The following is a 25,677-nucleotide window of genomic DNA, read 5'->3' as shown; positions in this document are numbered from 1 at the left end:
ATTGTCTTAATATTTCCTTTCTTAATATTTCCTTACTGGTTGTCAGTGATGCTCATGGCCTTTCTCCACTGCTGTTTCCTTGCTCTGCCATGTTCCTCTGTATACATGGAATGAGCTGTGTAGGGTGCCCATGTGAAAATACAGCACAGAAGGCTATAACTTGGATAAATTTTGTGAGATAAGAAAATTGTTGATAGTAGTGCTTTTTAATACATGTGAATGAAACCAAGAATTAGTTAAAAGTATTGCAACTTAAACTAGTTTCAAGCGTTTCAATAAAAATATGCTGGCCAAACACTGTAGGTATGTGAAGATGGTTTTGTTCCCTTGAGAAAATTTGCAAAGAAAAATGAGAAGTCAGTTACTTCCTTTTAAAGGTCTACGGTTGTGTTAAAAATGAAATAAAACAAAATCAAGTATCTGAAATGTTTTTGATTGCTAGTAAGCAGAAACAAAATTTTAGTTTTCTGCTGTGACGTTATTTTTTCAAAGTAGTAGTTAGGATCAAGTTTATTTTCAGGAGAAATTTGGCCATAAATAAATCAAATTTTTTAAAATCCACTTGAACAGTTATTTAGGAATACAGTGTAGGAGACTCCTAGCTTATTAAAATGGAGGAAAACCCAAAAGCTGAAGTCCTTCCTGGCATTGCAGGAAATTGCTAGCAGTGTTCTATTTTTTAAGAAGTTGTTAGCTTTATTTGTACTGGTGAGAATAATATAGAAATGCGGTGATGKTATGCCTATTCCATAATGTGAACACACTGAAAAAGCTGTTACAATTCAATGTATGCAGTGCGCTGTGCAAAAGAGTCTTAAGTCATGATATGCTTAAAATAAGTGCGTAGCGGTGTCCTAATCAGGAGGGACTGCTGGCTGCACCCACGTCATGTGTTAAAGCTGCGTGAGTGCTGCTCAACCCAGGAGAGCAGAGTCAGCCGGGAAGTGAGCGAGCTGTGAGCCGSTGCTGGAGCTGCTTGGGCTGCACTCTGAGCTTGGCATGTGGGGCCTTTGATGTTGGGTGGGATCCTGGGGTCAAAAGAAGGGAGGCAGAGGAGGAGCCAGGCGTCCTGTTTGGAGGCTTGTAGCCTTGTTTGTTGCCTGTGGTTGGCATTAGCGTCACGCGGATGCTCCAGCGACGAAGCCGGGGCAGGCGCGAGGCCCAGCCTCAGCCCCGAGCTGCCTGTTCCAGCTGTGGCCTCTCCTGGGGCCCTTGTGGCTTCGCATCCCGCCGGCTGTAGGGCCCTGGGGCTGGCTGGGCTCGGAGCGCTCCCTTCACCGGCTGCGTGGCGAGGAGGCGGCCAGCGTTACCGGTCGCTGCCGCCCCGGCGCGGTGCTGGGTGCCCGGCACGTGTGAGGCGCTCGCCGTGAGCGCCAGCTGCAGCGCGGTGGTGTCAGCCGAGGCTCTTGTGCGGCACTCGAGACGTTGTCGGCGTTCAGACCAGAGCGCTGCCTTAGCAGGGACATGGCTTAGTGACCTGCCCTCCTCAACAGGCCACGTGGAAAACGATCCAACAAGGTGTCCCTGCAGCCTTGCCCTCCTCCGCAGCCCGGGAATTGCCCGTGCGGGACGGGGCGGCCTCGTGAAGTGGCCCAGGCCTCGTCCTGCTCGCTGGCTGCGGATCCCGGGACACAGTGCCGCGCGGTAGGGGCACCTGTGTCTGCACTGCTGTGGACGTGTTTTAAATGGGGCTTTTGCAAATAATGCTGCAAATCATGTAGCTGAAATTGCTGTATTACTAGTTGTAATATGCTATATGTAACACACTTTTTATTAAGCATGTTTTAATATAATAGCTAACAGCGCATTTGACGTGAAATCCCTAACTATCCCAAAGAAGCCGGACTCCTGGTCGCTCCTGTCTCTCTAGTAGCAGGATTCAGAGAAGCTGTCTAGGCTGGTAACTTACTTCTCCAACATTAGCATTGCATGACCAGTGGTTTCAGTGCATTTGCCAGCAGCTAAGAAATCCTTCCTCCTTATTCCTTGATTGCAGTTTCACTACATCCAAATTTGAGAAGTAATTTCCTTTCATCTCTTCCTCTTTGCTCTATGGCTTCCTCTGCTGTGTGGCCTTTACTGCAGACCAGTAGTAGGTATAGGTTCATTAACACTATTATAAATATAGTCGATACTCTTTTAGTGGACTCCAGCTGAGCCCAAACTGACTCACTGCCCTCCAGGGTGTAATCRGAGACTTAATTACCCTTGTAGTGCTCAACAGGAGCTGCGTTGTGGGCAGCGTTGCTCTTTGGCTGGGGAGGTGGAGGATCCTTTCTCTACTGGCTGCCATTTTCAGGCTTCAAGAGAGGCATTTGAGATTGGTCTGCAACTGCGTAGTAACTGAGGATAAAGCAGTTCTCTGGCAGATGGCAATTGGGTTGAACCCGTTTCAGTACAATGCTCACATAGGTTTTCCTTGGATGCTGAAAGCATTCCTTGTGGTTGTTGAGGGCAGAAATGTACCTTGAAAGGGGGGAAAAGAGGAGGGACGAGTCATCCTTCGTTGAGGTGGCTTGTGTTGCAGCACATCCCCTTGCTCCAGGCCAGAGGAGGGATCTGAACGGCAGCTGCTCCCCGCGCTGGTGTGGCGAGAGCCGCACTGCGGCCTCTGCGAGACACCCCTGTCCCTATTTCGGTGTTGCTGTAATTTCCCTACTAATGTTGCCTCTGATTTAAGCTAAATGCCATGCTGGGTAACATAGCAGTCGTGTGATTCAATGCTTGATGGTCTCCTCTGGCTTTCATGTATTGTGCTGTGTGCTCTATTCTGGAGACTTGTCATGCATGTGMCAACACTGGGGTTTCTGGAGAGGTCTCCCATTTTAGCAGGTCTGTACCAGAGCACAAAGTGATTTTATCTTTGAGATTTAATCTTTGAGAGCCTAGCGCAGCTTTCCACCAAACAGTGCTGTGACTTTCTAGCTGGAAAGTGAGGGTGAATGATATATTAATTCTCCCCCTTATGAGAGGAGTGGATGATAGAGCCTGCTTTGGGGCAAAGAGACGAAACAGATACAACTTTTTAACAGTAGGTTAAGACATCACTAGCTCCAAGTCTGACTGTGCATACATCCCGTATGGGGTATGTTCATTACGAGGATTTCCAGTGACTTTTAGTGATTTGGTCCCTGTCTGTCATTACCCTCGTTATTTACTGGAACACTAGTGCAATATTTGCCTTGCCCCACCTCCAGGGGCTCTTACCTGTCCCTAGGAAATCCGTGGGGAATACGGAGCGATGGCTGCACTGATGCCCTTAACTGCCTGMGTCACGGCAAGAGCTTCCTTGCACTCAGCCACCTCTGGAAACACTCAGGCATGCTATAAAGACCTAAAACCMACAACAACAGGAACAAAAATAATAATAATTAAAAAAACCCACAGAACAAACATTGTCAAAAAGAGACGGAGAAGGAGGTAAAGTAGGAGGCATCATTCGGAGCAGAAAGGAAAGAGGAAGGCTCCACAGGAGTCACAAATTCTGGTTTAGTCATCATTTRTCTCCACAGTGATGAAGGGACTTGCTTGAACATTGCATCACTTGCAAATGTTAGGCACTGAAGCCATCGTCTGAGCTTTTAAATGAGATTAGGAGGATGGTTAGCCTTCTAAGAGAAAAATGTTAAAGACAAAGGGACTGAGCAGACTTACTGCTTGCAATGTGTAAAATATATCCTTATTCACCCTTGGTTCTGTTTAGGTGCTGTCAGGGTAGACATTACACGTCAAGCATCTTATGTAGAATTACTGCTTTCCATTCATTTTCCCTAATTATTTGTTAAGGGAAAATATTCATTTTTCTAATATAATTCATTTCAATATTTTAATGATTGCATTATTATATAATTCAATTTGAGTATTTTGAAACAAACGGGTCAGTTTCAATTCATAGCTATGCTCTAATACTGTGGTTTTAGGGAATTAAGCATTAAGGAATTTGTCTGCAATTTGCTAGTTGCTTGTAAAACGTGTTTGTTATTTCGTTTTAACTTACACATTGCTATTGCTGTTATTAGGCTGTCAGTCACTTGGGACATAGGCAGACTTTAGTGTGTGTGCTGGCAGTATTGGGTGCAATGCCACTGCTGTTCCTGAGCGACCTGCACTGGGTGCTGTAGAGAGGCAGAGGGGCAAGACCCTGCCTAGTCCCTGATGCTGGTGCCCCACGTGCGTGGCAGGAGGAGCGGGCTCGCCCTGTGCATGAGCATATGCACAAATAAAAGTACAATTTACTAATTAATAATGTGGAAACCAGTAAATGTCACCGAGATACACATTGTGGTTAGGAGCTTAACAGTTTCCCTCACTGGATTTAGCATATTTAGCATTAATTCTGTTAGGTGTATGGATTGTTTTAATTTGAAATGCATCGCCTATATTCACTTTGCAATCCCCAAAGCTTTCCTATGAAAAGAACTCTGAGACATCTTTACTTGTGTCTGTGGACAAAGCTAATGGAAAAACCCAGTCCTCTCATCCACATATTTATCTGAAAGATGTGTTGTATATCTGCAGTTGATTTTCTAGAATGCTGATTAGCTAATACTGTTCTTGGCATGCAGCTTATCCATCGTGTGGTAGAACGCCATCTGAATTTCAATTTAGTCTTCCAAATGATGTTGAATTGCTATTCCTTTAAGGCTCTTCTGGTCATTTGGGGACCCAGTGCAGACAGTGGAGCTGCAGTCTAGTCTCAAAATCTAATTGAATTGATATGAGGCAGCTGAAGCAGTGATTGTTGAAGAGCTTGAGACAGATTGCAAAAAGAAGACAAAAAAAGAAGACAAAAAAACAGAAGTGCTTCTGAGCAACTTGCATAGTGTTCTTGTCTGAAAGGCTGCCTCTGAGCTTGTCTTTACTGTGATTGGTAGCAGAGCTCTGTGATAAAATTCCTATATCTGAATATATTTTCTCCATCCTTAAGTCAAGGACCTCATTCATTCTGTCTTGTTTGATATGGTCACCTTGCTATTAATAAACAAAAAAGGGAACAGCAAGCCTTTAAAAGTAGTAGGCTCATACCAAAAAAAAAAAAAAAAAAGAAAGAAAAGAAAAGAAGAGAAAAATGAGTAGAGTTAAGGTAATGCCTGATGTTAATCCCCTTTTGCCCACTAGCAACTTCCCACTATTTCAGCTTCTGAATCCTCACCCTCTCTCTCACACCTTTGTTTTCACAGTGATGGGTCTTTCCCTTACGATTCTGTTCCTTGGCAGCAAAATACCAACCAGCCACCAGGTTCTTTATCCGTGGTCACCACAGTATGGGGTGTGACTAATACCTCTCAAAGCCAGGTAAGCTTTGGTTCGTGTTCCCTCTCCCCCAGGTGTGAGTAGCGAGTCATGTCTGCAGAGCTGGAAGTTCTTTTGGAGAACACCTCTGTGCTCGGGAACGTCGGGCGAGTTCTGCTTGCCAGGCAGGCTGGGGTTTTCTGCAGCTGTGTTTGCTTTGGTGGTCTCAGGAGATCTGCCAGAGCTGCATGGTTTAACACTAAAAGCGTGRCTTGGGGTAATCCCCAACTTCTTGGGAATTCCAGATGCAATATGAAGAGCGGTTTCCATAGAACTGAATTTTCTAGATACATTCACAACATGGCAGTTCCTGACATTTTTACTCAGGGTTGTGCCATACTAATAGYGGGCTTTCAAATCCTCTGCCATTTGAAAATCCTCTGCCAGCTCTGCCTCATTGCTGAGGCTCTGGCTACGGGCTGGAGGGTTGTGCCCTTCCCCGACCCTCCTGTTAATGCTTCCTTACTCTGCAAGGAAGATTTCAGCATGCACTGGAGCAAAATCATGATCCTGGCTTCCAGACGAGAGCCGTACTAATTGGATGTTCATTCTCTTCTCTCTGTCCTTACATCTCTTTTTCTTCTCCAATGCATATTGAATTATGCTGTGAAAAGAGAAGCAGCTTTAGTCAAAGCGACTTTTGCCAATTAGGAGCGATGGTCTGCCCTCCGAGGGATGTGGCACAAATCATGCCCTCAGACACTGCATCCTTTTCTTATACCATGRATGAAGTGCTGCTCTTACACCATGAATGAAACACATCACCATGTATTATGTCTGCAAACAGCACATAAATATAACCTGACCGTTGCACTTTTTTTTTCCTCCATATTGAGCATCAGTAAATTCCATATGATTTTTTTTTCTAGCTTTTTTTCTCCCCTTTGTTTAGGAAAAAATATTCTGATATTAAAATAAAAGGACAATTTCATTGTAGATTAAGGCATTTTAAAACTAAAAGACATTATTTTGGGGCCAGGTCACATAGACAGCCACATGAGTTACATCAATACTGGTTGCAGCAAAAACTTGTTYGAAAAAGTAAAAACAGGTAGCAAGTTATAAGACCTATAATATCAGCTGTTATTGTTGGTTTCTTTTTGACATCCTAAAAGAAAAGGTACCCCATCCAGGAGGGAAGCAACCGAGGAAATACTAGTTTGTAGAACTGGAGTGGCATGGGGCAGAAAATGGAGTTAGTACTAAAAATAATGTTCAGTTCACACATAATAATAATAAAAAATGCCTCATAATGTTTCATACCGTCTTGAGACATYGTTGTGTTACTTAAACACTTCACAATACTTCAGAGCAACGTGCTTTGGTGAGGAAGAGGAGGAAATGCTTTCTTCCAAGTCATCGCATGGAAGGGGGGAAGCTCTGAAACGTGAATTTTGGTTATAGCTGTTCTGAGTGTTACAGTTTCCTGTGAGTCTTTCCACTCCTGGAGGGAAAGGAGGGAAGAGCTGAACTCCTGGATTCCAGGTCACAAATTCCCAAAAGGAATGAAGTCAACCCTGAGGTGTGACTTGGCCTTTTGCAAAAACTCTGATTTTTTTCTTCCAAAATCAAGAGAGATGTTCAGGCAGGTAATCCATGAACCACCATGCTTTTTTTTTCTCAGTGGGAGTCACAGCATTTTTAGTTCAAATAAAAACCAAATGCTTCCAACAAACAAACCGGGTGCTTTTAAAAACACAGTGTTTTGTTCCCTAAGAAGTGCTAAAAACTAACAAATAGACTTCTGTGCACTTTAGAGAGATTTAGATTCAAGAAAGGATTAAGTTTTTGAAATACTTCTACACAGTTTTTGCATCTGTAATTTCCTTTACAGTATGCCTGTGGGACTGAATATCTGCAAGACATGTTCAAGTACTGCATCAAAGACAAAACATCTTCTCTTCATCAGATGAACTTGTCACCTGTAGAACACGTTCTAGCAGTTCCTTACTGCAACTTTTAAAACAAGGGTGTTTGTTAACTAGATGGTATCCGGAGTAGGTCCTGTGAAGGAGAATTGGAGATCAGGCTCTTGTTAGTTTGAAATGGCAAAAAAAGATCATCAGAAATCATTGCACTCAGACTCCGACAGGTGCCTGTTTCTGCAGTTCAGAATATGGCATGGTTACGTTGTAGTGTGCTGAATTCAGCAAAGCCACTTAACTTAAAGCAGTTTGCTTGAAGTAAATCAAGGTACAGCTCCTCATTCTGATATTTCTACTCACAGGTGCTGGGAAACCCGATGGCAAATGCTAACAACCCTATGAACCCAGCAGGAAATCCCATGGCTTCTGGGATGACTACCAGCAACCCTGGCATCAATTCCCCTCAGTTTGCTGGGCAGCAGCAACAATTTTCAGCCAAGGCAGGCTCCACTCAGCCATACCTACAGCAGGGCATGTATGGGCGGCCCAATTATCCTGGAAGCGGCGGTTTTGGTGGGAGGTAAGATTTGTTTGTGGGAGGTGGGAAATGATGTACACGTTTGGTGCAACCTCTCGTGATAGTGACCAGACAGAAGTGTTGTGGGCTTATTTGGGTTATGTAGGCTCAGTAGTTATTTTATGCTGGCTAAATGAAGCGCATACTGTTTCCCCAGCTTCAGAAATCAGCTACCCAGGCTGCAATGAAATTCATCACAGTAAATGGAAATGGCTTAGGTCAATCAATTAGCTCTAATAAACCCCCAAAATAAAGTTTTAATTAACAGAGATTGTTAAACAGACCACAGGCTTAGGAATAATTAACATTTAATAAGGCCAGGATGTGAGAGGTATTGATGGTATAATTTCTTCGCCTGCATGGGGAAGTGAGCTTGAGTACGAGGCACCGGGAAGCTCCTGTGCATGGGGTGTTTCTGACAAAAGAGGTGCTCCACAGCAAAAATTTGAAGAGACATAGGGGGAAGATTTCTATTAAGAGATGAGCTCGTGGTTTTTTATTTGGGAGAAGTGAATGCTACATTTGTAAAATATGCCAAAATTTAATAGCCGGGGTTTTGTTAGATTTTGACTTTCTCTGCCCATCCCTTGTGAGTAAGGATATTAAAACCAGCTTAGCTGGACTGGAGCAACACTTGCATCCCATTTACACACCTGCAACAGTTCCGGGGGAGCTCAGGCCTAAGTACAAATACAAACCCAGACACTAGTCGTGCTTTAATTTTGTTTATTTCTTTTTCTCTCTCTTTCTCCTTTTGCCTGCTAGTTACCCCGGCGGCCCCAACGCCCCTGCGGGAATGGGGATCCCGCCGCACACGAGGCCGCCGGCGGATTTCACGCAGCCAGCGGCCGCCGCCGCCGCCGCTGCCGTTGCTGCAGCCGCTGCCACGGCCACGGCCACGGCCACAGCCACCGTGGCCGCCCTTCAGGAGACCCAGAACAAGGACATGAACCAGTATGGACCGGTAAGAGAGGAACCCTTATGCATCATCCCCACCTGCTTTGGATAGTTGTGAGGAGTGAGTTTTCCTTACTCCTCCACTCCTTAGGGCGCCTGCTCTATTCTTTGTGCATGGATGGCCTATAAGTGCTTGCAGGAGGCTGCTGGAATGTGTGTTTGYACATATGAATCAATCCCCAAAGTACCCAGGGCTTTCCCCAACACGTGTTGCCTGCCTGTGTTTTGTGGTTTGAAGACTGCCACTCAAAAAAGTCAAAGATTAGCTGAAGTTACAGCCACATCCAACATGATATATTGTTCCTGCCCTGTGAACTTTTAGACGTGGGACCCAGTGAGATGTTGCTGAATCTTGGAATAGGTTTTGTAATTAATAATTTAATGTTGTCAGTTGCAGCAGGTAGTTTCTTTTCTCCACTTAAAGTAGAATAAGAGATATTTCCTCTTTAATAATGTTGTCCATGAGAACAACTTTGAGAGATGTGTTTTTGGTGCATCATGCATGAGATGACTTCCTGTACTTTTTTGTTTTTGTTTTTTTCTTAAAATAAATGAGGGTTTGATCAGTTCAGTTAAAAAAAAAAAAAAGAAAAAAGAAAAAAAAAGCTCAGTGAGTTTTGAAATGCATGGGCTGCTATGGCTGATGACATGAAGAACTACAATCTCTTGGAAACTCTGTTTACCAAGCCAACTGCCTAACCCCATTGCCTTAGAGGAGCAGACCAGCCTCTTTAAGGGGTTTAATTGCTCACCATAGGCTAGTGCCTCTGTCTCTCCTCTTACACCTTGTACAATTTCAACCGAACTTGTATTATCAATAACATCACCACCCATCCAAGGCTGAAGAACATTTAAAGAAAATGCGACATAACTCCGTCCCTTCTCCCCTCCCCGAAAAGCATGTTCAGCCCTCCTCCCATTTTAAATGCATGTCGCATTTTATTCTTTTTTTTTTTTCTTCTTCTTCCGTTGAAGGTTTGTTCCTCTTTCCAGATGGGTCCAACTCAGGCCTACAACAACCAGTTTATGAACCAGCCCGGTCCTCGCGGCCCTGCTTCCATGCCAGGCAACATGAACCCGGCGAGCATGGGAGCAGGAATGACGCCCTCCAGCATGAGCGGGCCGCCCATGGGCATGAACCAGCCTCGGCCCCCTGGCATGAGCCCCTTCAGCACCCACGGGCAGCGGATGCCTCAGCAAGCCTACCCGGGCCCCCGGCCCCAGTCCTTGCCTATACAGGGCATAAAGAGACCGTACCCGGGAGAGGTAGGAAATTCCCTGATGCTGTGTCACTTTGCATGCAATGTTATTTTGGCTGAAAGCTGCAGCACGCTGGGTGTCGTGTGGCATACGTCCCTGTGAAGGTGAGAGCTTCATTTGAGCACATTACATATGTTGTCTGCATTTCCTCAGATTGTTTTAATGTTCTAAGGAAATGCAGGGCATATGTTGTATAAACATCAATAGTAATAACATTTATTTTAAAGATCAATTGCTTTCCAAACTTCCCGAGGCTTGATTTTCATAGGTGCTGGAATAACTATAAATCATGCTGAGCTCAAATTCCTCTGTGCTTGCACTTATCTAATATAAGTTTATTTGGAGTGTGGTATTTCTGTCTACGTTCCCCTGCTGTTATGTGAGAGCTGAGTGGTTTCCCAGAGAAAATTATAATCCCATTGACTTGTATTAAGTCTTTGGGTGAGACACTTCGGCTCTGAATATGAGAAATCTGTCACATAGAAAGATGACAGAGAAAAAAAAACACCACTAATGTCCTCAGTTACTATTGAAGGTGGAACTGGGCAGCAGATGCTTTTGAGAACCCCACCTCTTGGCATCTACATGCCCCTAAGTGTCTTTACAATTCTTACCACCAAGTAAAAGCTTTAGAGATAACCTCCTGGTGAAATTATGTACTAAGTCTCCAGCAATATCTGTTACTCCTGTTGTAGAGCTCTGAATATTATTACATCACTTGGACTGTAGGAATGGTAGTAAGAATTCATAGTAAACAGTACAAAAAGAGTACAATGGTGTGCATAAAGTGTAGTGAACATTTATTATTGAGCTACATTTAAGTATTCAAGATTCAGTTTTCCTGGTCTGCAAATGAATTTTTGAACAAATAATAATAATAAAAGACATAAAAAATTATGTGCTCCTGCAGGAGTTGCTTCTCTAAGAAGGCTTTTCTGCTCTGTAAATAYTGTCACACTTACTCTATAAATAAGTTAACATAGAATGCGGCTTTTCAGATAATTACTTTTTATCTTGASATTTCATGTTTTAGGGAAGACTGTAAATCCCTTTTTGCTGCCTCAGAAGCAGGTGTGTCATTGCAAGTAAATATAATCACGGCCCAAAAAGTTAATACCAAACAGTGCCCTAAGTGCTAGGGGCTTGTTTGGCTGGTGGTGTGCACATTCGGTCGATGATATTTGTTCATTGATTTTTGAAAGCTCTCTCTATGGAGACACCATATTAATCAGTGGATTTTCAAAGGGCTATCTTCTTACCATTATGGTTATGATTGTCATGACTTTGACCCCAGCAGTGCAGCGCAGCACCAGCTAGCACTAGCAAGGTGCTTTTGGCCACCTCTAACTTGTATTGAGCTGTTAGGTGGTTAAAGTACATGGTTAGTCTCTTATCTTGCTTTGGTTTACRGGACTTTTATGCATTGGAGTATTCATCTCCAACCACCAGGGCCTGATTTTATGTGTGATTGCCATTATGACCACGCAGATTCACCTGTAGGTTCTGTTGGTTGGTTGGTCTGATGTTTGTTTGGTCTGCATGAAACAGATTTTTGTTTTCTTTCTTTTGTCGTGAAATAGCCAAATTATGGAAACCAGCAGTATGGACCAAATAGCCAGTTTCCAAACCAGCCTGGTCAGTACCCTACTCCCAACCCTCCAAGACCCCTTACGTCTCCCAGCTATCCTGGACAGAGGATGCCAAGCCAGCAAAACACAGGGCAGTACCCTCCACCCACAGTCAACATGGGGCAGTATTACAAGGTAAGAGTTCCTAGGTTATCTGATTGCATTCTGGTAGAAGTTCACGAATGAAGACAGATGAATGACTAAAAATGACTTCGTCGATACTGGTTTTATGTAATTAAAGGAAAGAAAGGGTTAAAAAACAGTGTTTATAGTAGTATCTTGGATATCACAGCATCAAGTTAATAAGCCAAGTCATGCTGTGACTTCAGAATTGTTTGTGAAGAGAACTGAGTGTTGCTGCAGCTCATTTGGGGGTATTACAGGAGAATGTTTGTTTCACTTTACATTTATAAACATGCTATATTTAATTAATGCTATGAGTGCTTGGAGTGTTTGAATAAATAAGTACATAATGGGACTTTTGATCTATTCACGGCACTCTACAGTAAAACAGCTTGGAAACTTATAAGAGACAATTTCCACATTGCAACAACCCAAGTTCTGACCTACAGAGCCACTGTCAGAACCACTAAACCAGCCCACAGTTAAAGGTTCTTGCAGTTGCAGAATCATCTTTAAAACAATGTTTGACTTTTTTCTACTATCTTTCCATCCTTCCTTCCTTCCTTTTTTTTTTCCCCTCTGTGCCCCTTGTTTGGGGCAAGAGTTAGAATTGTTAAAATATTGCATAAAACCTCTTTCATGGATATATCCTGAGTACTTTGGATTGTCCAAATTATTGGACAATCAAATACTGAGGACCATCTGAGGTTGGGCAGCTTTGTATGGACTGAGGGCCTCTTTTGCACACAGGTACTCCAGTGAGTATGAAAACTGGGAGGAGCATCAATGTGACCTACTCTTAAAATATTAGCTGTTCAAGTCTCTGCCTTACATTTTATTTTGAATCTAGGCTGAAAGAGTTTAAGATACATGGTGATCTTGAAATGGAATTGTTTTAGTGTGATTCCCGCAAGGGCAAAAATGAAAAAGAGAGCAAAAAGTCCCCTTTACCAGGGATGCACCCAAGGGAAGACTTGTTGCACAGGGGCAACTTTTACAGTTCACTGTCAGAGAGGCCGTGACAAGGAAGATGGATGATCAGCCACGGCGAATGCGGCTTCAGTGCAGCCACGTGTGCTGTAATGGCAGCAGATCTTCTCTCAGAAGTTTTAAAATGATAGATTTTAAAAATCTGTTTTACATGTGCTTATTTTGGGTGGATTTTATGATTTCTGTTTATAGACTAGTTCTGTCAGGCACTCTGGTTTTTGAACAGCATCCCAAATTTCACATTCAAATGTAAACTATTCTGGAAACAGTGAGAAAATAAGAGACCTTGTCAAGAAGGAAATGATCTGGTCTAGGGGGCAAAATTCCACATTGCCATGGACAGGACCTGTACCTTCAGACCATAAAGATTGTATGGAAATCTTGGATGGAAATTGTATGTGTTAAAAAAAAAAAAAAAAAAAAAAAAAAAAAAGATGATTGGGACCATAAATACCTAAGATTTCAGAATATAGCACTCTCCTTGTGTACTTTACAGTACCCTAGGCAAAACAGTACAGCTTTTAGATATAAAATCAAATCTGAAGCCCTGAAACTTGGGCTGCCTGTAAAGCTTTTAATCTTTGATRTTCTGCTGGATGGTAGTAGACCAGCTCTTGCAAGAAGATACCAGCAGTTGCCTCTTTGTTCAATGTCAGCTTCACTGACATCGTTGCTGTTAGTTTATTTTGTTATCTGCAACCCTCCCCTGAATTGCAAGAAGCAAAAAGAGTGGTGCTTTAATATTATGGCCGCTATTCAAAATTACCAATCAGTTTTATTTTGGTTTGTCTTAATCCGTAGCAAACTAAGAGCAAAGGGAAACTACTCTTTGTAAATGTACAGAATAAAAGGTAGAAGATGAAGAGATGCACAGGGCTGCCTGGGTAGGAGAGGTGTGGAGAGGCCGCAGGGAACGGCAGGTTGCTGTCGGAGGAGCGTGCAGGGGACTGCAGGAAGGTCTTCAGCAGCCGTGCTGYATGTGGCTGTTGCTTGAATTCAGCTGGCTGGTCTGCTGGTTTCGGTTCCTGCCTCGCTCTTCTGGTCTGCCTTTTTCCTGGAGGCCCCGTGGGTACACTCTGTGGTTTCTCACCCTTCCAGAGACAGAGGCACCCTACATGACTCGTAGCCTTCAGTATTTCAGAGCAGTACAGATCACAAGGCTTGTTACTCTTATTTTCTGACTGTAGTAACGATGTGATGTTATTTATTTTCTAGCCATCAAGGCCTGTACCTGTGGCAAATTACCCTCATTCACCTGTTCCAGGAAACCCCACACCACCTATGACTCCAGGGAGCAATATTCCTCCATACCTGTCACCCAACCAGGATGTCAAACCACCATTCCCACCTGACATTAAGCCAAATATCAATGCTTTACCACCACCTCCAAGTGAGTAGCAAACAGAACCCTCCTTTAGATGTTTATTCTCTGCTGCGGTGTTGCAGGGTCTGGAAGCAAGGTGGGATTGCTGCTGTGGGCAAGGGCAGGCTGGTAAGCCCTGGGTGGTGTGGCCCCACCACACAGCATAGGCTCCCAGAGTCGGTGGGCAGGAAAGAGAATATTACTGTTCCCTCACCACTTCTGAAAGAGAGTATCAGAAAAGTTCTTAATCTTGTAAGGGTTTTACTACCAAAGTATTCCTTTGATGTGCTTCCTGAGGATAAAACACTTAATTTTGAGTTGCTTTACACGTGTTTGGTAGGCTTGTTTATTGTATAAACTTCCATTGTGGTACATTTTGCTCAAGGACAAAGCCGTTCATTGAACATTGCTGCAAAATAGCAAAGACTGTGAATATTTATAACGGTACCTCTATTGTGTTCCATACAGACTTCTTAAGAATATTCAGTAGYATGCCAAAAATTGATATATGTTCCTTTCAAAGCCACTCAACCTCACAGCTACGTTTGGCTGGGAACAGTACAGGAATAACAAGATCTCTCTGGCACAAGATGTTTGAGGTTTTGAAGTGACTGATGAACAATAGGAGATATCATTTACTAGGGAATAGGGAGAACTCGTATATTTTCTATAAAAGGACCTCTGCTGCATTAGCAGTTTGCTACCAATGCTTGGAGTTTGGGAAAGCTGACAAATGAGGTAGTGAAAGGTGACCTGCAATATTATTTGTGCAAGAACACMGTGTTTAAAGACATTTGGCCCCCAAAGATGAGCTGTAAGATATATACCATAAAACCTCCTGTTATGAGATCAATAGTAATTGAGTAAGTATTCAATTACTATTCAATCCAAGGTCATCGGTCACTGGATAGTTACGGCTGATGAAGCAGTCGAAACTAATTGGCCAGTCTGTATCCCAGTTCAAGCAGAAAAATAGCTCAGCATCACCACAGTTGGCCCTAATTAAGAGCCTTGTTGTCAATCTTCTGCTAACAGAGTAAGCCTGGACACTGAACCTATCCAGCAATAAAAGCAAGCACTTGCCAGGTCTGGTTTATGTTTGTGGTCCAGAGTGGTAGGGTCCTACTGGTGAGAGGGCCAAAGTAGCAGAGTGGAGTTTGCTGTAGCTATCAGCCTGAGCCCTCTCACTTGTATAACTGCAATAATGTAGTTAACCTGGGATTTTCTTGTCTGTGTGAACCTGCCGAGTTAAACCCAGTAGCAGATCGCTGTGTCTTTTCCCACTATTCTGTATAAATATCCGCATTGTTATTGCACCGCAGATGCTAAAGGGAAAGTTCACGCTTTCTCTCCCTCTTCGATCCCAGCCAACCACAACGACGAGCTGCGCCTGACATTCCCCGTGAGAGACGGGGTTGTCCTGGAGCCCTTCCGGCTGGAGCACAACCTGGCAGTCAGCAACCACGTCTTTCACTTGCGGCCAACTGTTCATCAAACGCTGATGTGGAGGTGAGTTCGGTCTGGCTGTGAGGAAGTCGTGTATCACTCGGGGGAAAAATGACACACCAGCTGAACTTCATTTTGGTCTGCCGCGAATTTCACTTAAAGAATTGTGGCCTAGATGGAAAAAAATCACTTTAATTAAGCTCATAGATATTCCCACCTGTCACGTCCCAGAGAGAGTGCATTATAATGTGCTTCCTGATTTATGTTGTGTCCCATTGCTAATAGCACACTGCATGCCTGCAGTGTCTGGAAAATAATTGTAACTGTTCCTGCATTTCTACCCTGGTACAAGGATGAGCGACGTGCCTACCTGGCACCAGTATAGACTTCATTTTTGTGGACTTTGAAATCCTAGATGCTTTGCGACTTGTGAAATGCTAGTTGCAGGAGAAACAAGGCAGGACCATTATAGTTTCTGCTGAAATTAAATGGCGCAAACTGTCYGATAATGAAAATTGACAACAGGAAAAACAGCACCCAATTCAGAGGCTTGGGGAGGCTATTTGGAAGTATAAGTGCTTAGATACTTTAAAACMTCAGGTACTAGCTTTCTAAATTTCTAACTCCACGAGAGAGTGTAGGCCAGAAAGAGGGCACAGCTTTCCCCATACAAAGTCTTACAGTAAGAACCACCTGTCAGCGTGGAGGAAGTTTTTCTGGGTGAAGCTTTATTGCACATATTTCACATATTAGCCTACGTGATTGAGACTATGTGTTGATTCCATCATGCTTGTAGAATGGCTTGGAAGTCAAATCACAACCAGAGCCTTGATCTTTCTTCATTTTTAAGGTTTTAAATACTTGTTTTCTCGTTCTGTTTTTATCAGAAACTATTTCAGTGTTGCCCTGTTTGCTGACTGTACTATTTGGATGTGTCTCTGGACACTGTGGAGATCAGCTGGTTTCTTGGATGGAGATTGTTTTGCAGGTGTAGCAGCTGAGCCAGTGAAGCCTGTGTCTTCAGCAYGCTTTGCTGAAGACCATACCTGCCTCCCATTCCGTTTCTCTTAGAGCGTGGTGCCCCTTGGTCTTTAAAGTCAGTAACACCTTGCATCCCAAGCGTTTTTCTACCTGAGGATGATCTCCCCGTTCAGGGGCGTTTGTCTGAGGCCGCTGTGGCGTGGCGGGGCCGAGCGGGGTGCCGAGCAGGAGACGGAGCCCTCCCCGTGCCCGGGGTCGGGAGCCGGCGCCAGCGGGGACAGAGGCTTCACACAGGCCACGTCCAGTAATTAACACCTAGCTTGGAGGTCAGTTACTGCTTGCTTGCATTTCATTAGCGTGGAGCACTCGCAGCACGGGGAGCCTCGGCAGTTATTTGCTGGTTCTTATTAATAAGTAATCACTACTGGGGATTGTGCTGGCTCATTCGGTAGATTTATAGTGCTGCACTGAGGCATGAGGCTGTTGCTTAATATCTGCTCTGTCTTTCCTAGCTCACCGAACACACGGCCTTTTATTTAAACTTACTTTAATGAAGACTCATAGGTAGACTGTGTTTGGGTCTGCTGTTCTGGGAAGCTTGTTAACAGTAGGAGAAGGGATGGTCCTGTAATGAAGTCATTTCAAATTTACCTCAAGGCTGGATAACTTCCAAAAAAAATGAATTAGTCGCATGTGTGGATGGATTTCGTTTTTATAGCAAATGATGGAGTGGAGCCAATTCTGAATATTTTTCTGCCAGTTAAAATATCGGGTAAAATTCTTCAGTTGTGCACACATAATGACTAGCAACACAACTATTTTCTTTTCCCATTGGGAACTCTTCCTGGTTATGAGGAGCAGAAGGTTGAAGGCAGGAATAGTGCTGCCTTGACTGGCCCAGTGTTAGCACGGCTCAGTTATGGATAATGTGGCACTGCAGAGCCTTGTGCCTGCTGACACGAGGGGCTCCTGATCCCTGTCATCACCATTGCTTCCAGCAGACCTCAAGAGTCTTCAGGGATGCTTTTAATGTGCCTGGTTTTCACATTAGAGGCACCATTTTTTTGAATGTAGAAAAGACAACACTAACTCATACTGTCTATCCACTTAATTTATGGTTAACTTCCTCTCAGCCTCTCCCTTTCTTTGGAGGTGGTATAAGCCTAATTTTAAAGGAGATAGTAATGTGTGGAATTTAGTGGAAGAAAGATGGGAGACAGTGATCCTCTGAAAGAAACTCCKAGTTGGGGAGATTTAATCCATGGCTGTGTTAGCCTAGAATCACTGAAACGTGTGAAGTAAGAAATAGGGATCACGTTACCTTTGTCGCTCACTTGATTGAAGGCAGGACTAGCTGTACCTGAAAATGCTGTGCTTGGAAAGAGTTTGTTCAACTGCTGTTTGAAAAGCCCCAAAGCAGTGAAGTACCCGTGATCTTTCAGTGCAAGCTCGTGCTGTATTACACTTTGCTGTTCTCACCTCTAGCACGCTGAAAGGCCTGGATGAACTCAACGTTTTCTTTCTGCAGGAGCATTCCACAGTCTGTTTGCATCTGCAAAGTGRCTTGACTTGAGGTGTTCCCTTGGAAAGTCCTTTATGAGTGTAAAATATTATTAGTAATTTTGTGATGTTTTCAGGTCGTTAATTCATCATGACGTTCTGCTTCTTTATGAAGTATGCTGTATCTCTTATTTACAGTAATTCCAGAATAGTCTCACTGATCAGAAAAAAATATTCCTAGCATCTAAAAGACTTCCCTCCACAATGGAGAATAAAAATAGGAAAAAAAAGATTTATCGGTTGTTTTACAGGTCTGACTTGGAACTACAGTTCAAATGCTACCACCATGAAGACAGACAAATGAACACAAACTGGCCAGCGTCAGTGCAGGTCAGCGTTAATGCAACCCCACTTACCATCGAGCGTGGCGACAACAAGACATCTCATAAACCTCTGCACCTAAAGCACGTCTGCCAGCCAGGAAGAAACACGATTCAAATTACAGTCACAGCATGTTGTTGTGTAAGTACATTGAGCTCACGGCTGCAGCTGCTGCTGCTGACTCTGCTGTTCGGTGCAGTTTGCAAGTGCAGCTGGAGATGAAGGAGCCTTCCTCTCCTTTCTTCCATCCTTCTTTCTGGGAAGGTGCCTGCTTGTACACTAGTACAGAGTGCTAGTACTGACATTTTTGCTGTAGAATTATTGTAGAATCTAGTGCTCTCCTCCCAGCGTATCTGAAAAGACCCATAGTCTAGGGCAGGAAAGGATTTTGATCTCTTGCCTATTTAATATTTGCTTGTGAAATAAAAAAAAAAATGTTGCTAGCAGATGTTAATATAAAAGTGGGATATTTTGCTGCAGCCACTTGTCCACTAGTAACTTTGAGTAATTTTGTTTACTTAGAGGATCACACTGCAATTGGTTTGACACAGTAACTCATCCCCATCATTACTGGCCATGGTGAACTTTCCCCTTTCTCCTTGTACGCAGTTCGGCTGCTCTCAGGAACAATTACTGTGGTTATAGTGCAGGCAGTTAAATGCGCTACAGGCTGAGAATTTGACTGTTCTGTTGTCACTGACAAGAAAGGAAGCTGCTATCCTTCCCAAGGTCACAGTGAGAGGAGGCACTTTGACAGAAAACCATCCACCCACTTTGCTTTGCTTCACACCGACTCTTCTGTGCGTAACATCATTTATCTGGTGGCTAAGAGCAGGGGTAGTGTCCTATGAATCCACAATGAGCTCTTGCTACTCGCTGGTGGGGAGGACGATTCAGTGAGTTCCAGATACGTTAACAGTAAATCGTTTGTGCAACTTCCAGCATAGTTTGAGGGCAGACAGGTAGGGAAGATGATGTCAGGGAATCCAAGGATTTAAGAATCAACCCAGATACAAAAGATGAATGCATCGTTGTTGTATATTCTGAATATTAAGAACCAGGGAAGTACAGGAAGTGTCTCTTTTTTTTTTTTTTCTTAAAGCCAATATAGTCAGTGGTAAGTGTTTTACACTCCTGCAATCTGGAGCAAAGTCCTGTGCACCTTTCAGAATATCCCTAAGGGAGGGTGCACTCAACAGMGTAGAATCAACTTTCATATTTATGCATTGCACTCTTCCAAAGTCACACATGCAAGGAAAGAATGCAGCTCCATTCAGTAATATATTTACCATGTATATTTGGCTCCGCTAGTAACGAAATGTGTTTTCTTTCAGTCACACTTGTTCGTGTTGCAGTTAGTGCACCGGCCATCCGTTCGTTCTGTGCTGCAAGGTCTACTAAAAAAACGCCTCCTCCCCGCAGAGCACTGCATCACTAAGAGTGAGTTTCCATTCCGGGTGTGTGTCGGCCCTCTGGAACGCCTCTGTTCTGCTGTGATAAGCTGTTTCTACACAATATATGGTTGCTTACTGAAAACTTCCACCTGCATCTGTCAGGAATTTCCGGAAGTTCATGTACTTAGATTAAATGTTGAGGCCTCTTTTTTTTGGTGGTGGTAACAAAGTAGCCAGGGACCCATGTTTCCAAGTAGGACTTTCTTATTCCAAGCCAATCTCMCTGCTTTCCCCCCATATTTGTATTTCACTTGCTCAAAATTCCTCTTACCTAGAAAGATTCTTATCTGTTCRTTCAGCACTGCTTTAAGGTCTTGTATGGCAGTTACTTGGTTGAGGATTTAGCAGATATGGATGTATGTGATAGCTTGTATGTAGATGGGAAATGTTCTAAAATACATGAAATACCACCTAAGTGGATACATTGCCCATTAAATGGGCCCTTTAAGGTTGAAGTGTTGGTCTTTCAGATTTCTGCATTACTATTTCCAGTGCCTATGTGTTTTCTCACACATACCCACACCTTCTTCCCAAACAGTAAAGAGGAACTTCAGCAGCGTGGCAGCTTCCTCGGGCAAYGCCACCCTCAATGGGGAAGATGGAGTAGAGCAGACTGCTATCAAAGTGTCTCTGAAATGTCCCATCACATTCCGGCGGATCCAGCTCCCAGCAAGGGGTCACGATTGCAAGCATGTACAAGTGAGTAGATGTCAGTGACCAGACACTGTTCCCTCAGCCGTGTTCTTTACAATGCCTTCTGCTTGGTTATTGTATGCACAGACCTAATGAAATGGGATTTTTCTGTGCCTATTAGCCTAATAAGCTTTTGGTAGAGGGAAAAAGTAAGGTATTTGGCTTAGTTTTCAATATCAGTATACTGACTTTTTTTCATTGCCACTTTACTTTTGTTGAATTGATTTGACTAATGCAGTATTTTTACCTTCCCTCCCCCTTTTTTTCCCTTCTTTTTTTTTTTCTCATACATAGTGCTTTGATCTGGAATCCTACTTGCAACTGAACTGTGAAAGAGGAACTTGGAGGTGTCCAGTATGCAAGTAAGTGCAAACATATTACAAGAAATGCACCTGTAAGGACCTGACCAAAATCAAGATGATACTGGCAAAGCTAGGAAAATCATTTATTTGGAGAAAAAAAAGAAAGTTCTAGGAAATAATAAGATGGGTGTACTCCATTTACTTTATAGCATAAAGAAGTCCAGTGGGAATTCTTGCCGCATTGCATGAATTAAAGGAGTATTCTGGTTCTTTAGACATTTTAAGTGAGTAATAGGAAAGGTTTTCTTATGATAAACATAGTTTGCCAGTTCTCGTTGCAGGCTRTCAGTGAGTTGTGTAGAATTAAAAAAAAAAAAAAACTTAAGAAAAATTAAAAAAAAACTTGATTATATTGATGAGACAGTTCTCTACATAAACTAATAATTTGGGAGTTTGTCCTCCTTTAGACTATGAACCATAGGACAGCATGCCATGGTAGAAGAGCTAGTCTATTCTAGAGCTACCTTTGTGTATTTTTCATGCTGTGAAGCAGAAATTACTGAATTTCAAATATGTGGGTGTTAAAATGTTTGGCATCTGCCCGGACTTGTTGGTATAAGAGGCCAAATAGCTCTGTCTCAGCCACTGCTCTTCAAGTCACATAGATATGCAGTTAACGGAGGTTCAAGGAGAGTGGGGCTTCTGGAGACTGCAACATTCACTAGTAATTATGTGGGAAATGAAGTTGGATCCTTCAAGGTCAGAGTCAATGTCAAGTGCAAATTAATGTGTGAGCTGAAAGTGGGGAGCATTCTCATTAAGAATAAGGTAAAAGCTTTCTGAGAAATTGTGAATGTGAGTGCTTACTTGAAGGAAAAGAGGGATCCCCGGCATACTTTCCAGCTCGTGTTTTGACCAGAGCGCTARTGCACTTCAAGAAAAAAAGGAACAAAAAGCTTTGAAGTGGTTAGGGAGTGTCCTCTCTAACAGTTAGCTGGATAGGGCAAGCCACAGAGCATCTGCAAGCCAGGGGAGTGTTTGTAACCGACTGTGGCCAGTCCACAGAGTTATGAGTTTTTGCAGCCTCAGCAGAGGAGCAAGTGCTCTTAGGCTCAAGTTAAACTGTAGAGGTTTGTACTTTTATCTCTGCAGGTCTCCAATTCAACCTCTGCTGTGTCAGACAGTGTTTGCTATAAATAAGCAGGTGGGGATTGTCCAGGSTAGCTGCTTCTGTGGACATCACAGGCTTCAGACTAACTTCTTTTGAGGACCTCCCATGGTGGCTGGCTGTCCTGAAGTACAGATCCTTTTGCTCAGCTATTTGAACCCTTGCAGTCTTCTGAGCTTGCCTCAAAATATCACAAGAATTGTGATTGTCTTAAAGACACTAGTTGCTTCTCAATTTATGCAATCAGACCAAAGTTTTTGTCTTGTTACTGTTAGTCTGAGCATGTGAATTAAGATTTAAGTGCCTGCACAACTGAGTTGTTTGTGGTTTGGTTTTGATGTCTCTACTTGTGCTGTTACTGAGTAAAAAGCTGTAATATCTAATTGTTTTGAAACCCTATTGCTATGTGATTTGAAAAAGCCAAGATGTAATTAAAAAAATAAATAAATAAAGTTAGCATTCAAAGGAGAAATCTGTTAGGGTTGAAAAACCTGTAAGTCCCAAACATATTTTGATAAAAGAATGATTTAAAACACATTAACAGGTTGTTCATGGATCCTAATAAATATATCCCTCTGTCATCTTCTTGTTGTAGAAAACTGTTATCCTGGTAACAAAAATGTAGAACTAAAACCATTTGTCCAAAATCATGCCTAAGTTACATGTTAGGAACAGTAAATTGATGGTTACTTTTACATGTACAGTAAATTGATGAACATGAACAGTAAATTGATGGTTACTTTTACATGTACAGAGATACAGAGATGAAGCATAAGAAGTTCCGTCTCCAGGTGAGGAGGAACTTCTTTACTGTTAGGGTGACAGAGCAGTGGAACAGGCTGCCCAGGGAGGYTGTGGAGTCTCCTWCTCTGGAGGTCTTCAAAACCYGCCTGGATGCCRCCCTGTGCCACATGCTGTAGGTGTGCCTGCTTGAGCAGGAAGGTTGGACTAGATGATCTGTAGAGGTCCCTTCCAACCTTAAATATTCTGAAATWTYCTGAAATATTCTGAAATATTCTGAAATATTCTAACTTTTTTTCTTTCCCCTACTTTTTCTAGTAAAACTGCCCTGCTGGAGGGCTTGGAGGTTGACCAGTATATGTGGGGTATTTTGAATGCTATACAAAAGTAAGTGAATTTACTCATTTCTGATATCCAGTGCTAAATATGTGGGAGATATGTGAATGTGGACTGACACAATTGAGCCAAAGTTAGGTCCTGGTGATTGAACTTGAATATATTATTTGATGGCTCCTTGGTGCAGCTGGTGAAATAAACTCGTTTCCAACTGCTTGTYAATAGATCTTGTCTGGGCCATCTCTTGATGGCAGTCCCATCAGTGAAGCAGAGGGAGGAAAAGGATGGGAGAAGGAAATGTTTTCTCATGTTTACAAGCAGTCTGTCTGAATCACATGTGGCAGACCATATAGATGTGTTTGGATTTCATTAGGGTTGCTCTGTGGGTGTGGATAACACAAGCACGCACTCTCGAAGCATTTCTTTTCCAAGCTTGCTTTCAGGATACATTGCTGGATGAAGAGAGCAAGAGGCTATATTATACTCACACAAATGAGAAATGGTTTTGCCTACTCTGCACTTTCGTAGGACAATTTCAGCAAAGGTGATACCAAAAAGAGAAAAATTAATGCTCTAAAATTGTCATGTTGTTTTACAGCTCAGAGTTTGAAGAAGTCACTATTGATCCAACTTGTAGTTGGAGGCCGGTTCCTATAAAATCGGACATTCACATCAAAGATGACCCCGATGGCATTCCCTCCAAAAGATTTAAAACCATGAGTCCAAGCCAGATGATCATGCCAAACGTGATGGAGATGATTGCAGCGCTGGGTCCCGGCCCGTCACCCTACCCATCCCTCCCGCCTCCTCCGGGAGGCAACAACTCCACTGACTATGGCAACCAAGGTTAGTGTGGCAGCTGTGGGTGTGCTGTGGCAGGCCCTCAGGAGAGCACAATGTGCACAGCTGCAGTTCTGCAATCCTGCACCTGGCCTTTCATCGAGGATTCGGCTCTCCAGAGAAAAATGTCTTTTAATAAGCAAATTGGTGATAGTCATGTTACCTTGTATATTGTGACCTGCCACTTTCCTCATGCATTTCTGCCCATATTCCTTCTGTTCCCTGCTGATTCAAGTGAAGGTTCCTGGTGCTACAGTGGTTACAAAGTAGAGAACCAGACCTTTTAGTCCTCGTGCTTGGGTCATTAAAGCTTCTCTGGTGGCCAGGTGGTGACATTAGGAATTATTCCAGGCCGCCCAGAATGTGGATGGCTTAAGAACCCTTTGCTGCTTTGCATTACAAAATGACTTCTACATTTCTCTACCGTGTGTTGCCAGTTTGGGAAACATTGCACTAAATATAGACCGTGGAAATATCTTTTCAAATGACGGGTATATTGTGAATAACTAAATTACAGTGACAATTCTGAAGAGATGAAACCAGAGACTGTTCCTTTTCGAGTAATATGATATGACTCAGTTCAGCTCTCAGAAAAGACCAACTGTTCACACCATCAGAATCCCCAAATTGATTACAAGGTGATATATGTGCTTTTTGCAGGCGTTTGAGGAAAAATATAGATTGCATGCAAAATATGGTTAATTTACTCCAATGACTGCAAAACTGATGACAGATGATAAAACTTTTTASGTTTTCAAACAGATGAATGATTACTATAACAAAGCCAAGAGCACTGAATCACATTTTTTTTCACTCGTTCAGTAGGAGTGAAGTGCATTAAGAACATGAGAACAGAGCCGCCTATTCTTCATCATCTCCTATGCTTTTTATTCAGGAATGGACACAGTAATTGAACACATTAGGGTTTAGGCCTTACTGCCTAGACGGTTGTTTCCCTACGTCCCCTGTAGGTCCTGTAGGAGAGGCAGCCRCTGCTTCCCAGAGTCCCAGCTCATCAGCCCAGGGGAGACCCACACTCTTCTCCCTGTCCTGGCACCGCCACCGGGCGCCAGGTTATCCTGGGTGTCCTTCCAGCGCTGGCACTTGGCACAACGCTGCTCCCGGAGCWGGGCCTGCTCCTGGCTCGCTGTAATCCCTGGGCATTCTGCGTACATCTTCGTTCTCCACCAAGACGTGCAGGGAAGCTTAGTATTGAGAATTATATCATGTCCTCTGATTAAAATCACTCTAGAACAAATAATATTATTATTGCTACTGCCTTGATGTGCATGGTTTATGTTTATTTGAGTGTAGCCAAAAGCGTATGGAAGTCTAATTTGTAAAGAAAGCAAATACATGGTAAGGGAGGACTTTACTCCAGCTCCCTGCTGTTACATTTTCCCCAGGATCAGTTACGTTCTGTGAGACACATCTATTTGCAGATTAACAAAGTGAGAATTAGGAAGGCTCTACAGTATTTACATGATAGATCAAAGTCCTGACTTCTTTGAGATAGACTGTTACATGGCTAATGACTTATTCCTCCAAGATTAAAYTTCTACTTAAAATGAGCTGTGCTGAAAAGTAAATGATGTAGATACTTCAGTCTGACAAAGTGCCCTCTTGACTTGAACATTTAAAGCTGTTCTACTTTAGCTGACAAACTGTGGGCTCTCCCTGCAGGCCCCAAAGCTGTTCTATTATTTCAGAGCTCAATATCATCCATTTGAGTGGTTTATGTGAAGACTCGGTGCCTTCATTTCAGTTTTTACTGTTCATA

The 25,677-nt window shown here is 43.1% G+C and overlaps 1 protein-coding gene across 1 annotated transcript in view; it reads left to right on the top strand.

The window, feature by feature from the left end:
• The window catches only part of ZMIZ1 (zinc finger MIZ-type containing 1), a 216,135-nt gene that overhangs the window by 179,426 nt on the left and 11,032 nt on the right, over positions 1 to 25,677 (top strand). The window contains exons 7-19 of the mRNA XM_026036589.1: positions 5,181 to 5,295; positions 7,520 to 7,737; positions 8,500 to 8,698; positions 9,685 to 9,957; positions 11,532 to 11,714; positions 13,908 to 14,082; positions 15,378 to 15,564; positions 18,294 to 18,504; positions 19,698 to 19,803; positions 20,356 to 20,516; positions 20,805 to 20,872; positions 23,040 to 23,108; positions 23,656 to 23,903. Of these exons, the coding sequence (XP_025892374.1) occupies positions 5,181 to 5,295; positions 7,520 to 7,737; positions 8,500 to 8,698; positions 9,685 to 9,957; positions 11,532 to 11,714; positions 13,908 to 14,082; positions 15,378 to 15,564; positions 18,294 to 18,504; positions 19,698 to 19,803; positions 20,356 to 20,516; positions 20,805 to 20,872; positions 23,040 to 23,108; positions 23,656 to 23,903 (2,213 nt within the window). The remainder of the gene's footprint in view (positions 1 to 5,180; positions 5,296 to 7,519; positions 7,738 to 8,499; positions 8,699 to 9,684; positions 9,958 to 11,531; positions 11,715 to 13,907; positions 14,083 to 15,377; positions 15,565 to 18,293; positions 18,505 to 19,697; positions 19,804 to 20,355; positions 20,517 to 20,804; positions 20,873 to 23,039; positions 23,109 to 23,655; positions 23,904 to 25,677) is intronic.

This window comes from Nothoprocta perdicaria, unplaced genomic scaffold (assembly GCF_003342845.1).
Source record: "Nothoprocta perdicaria isolate Ctin4 unplaced genomic scaffold, notPer1 scaffold_180, whole genome shotgun sequence".
Lineage (NCBI taxonomy): Eukaryota > Metazoa > Chordata > Aves > Tinamiformes > Tinamidae > Nothoprocta > Nothoprocta perdicaria.
This window is presented reverse-complemented; position numbering and strand designations above follow the sequence as displayed.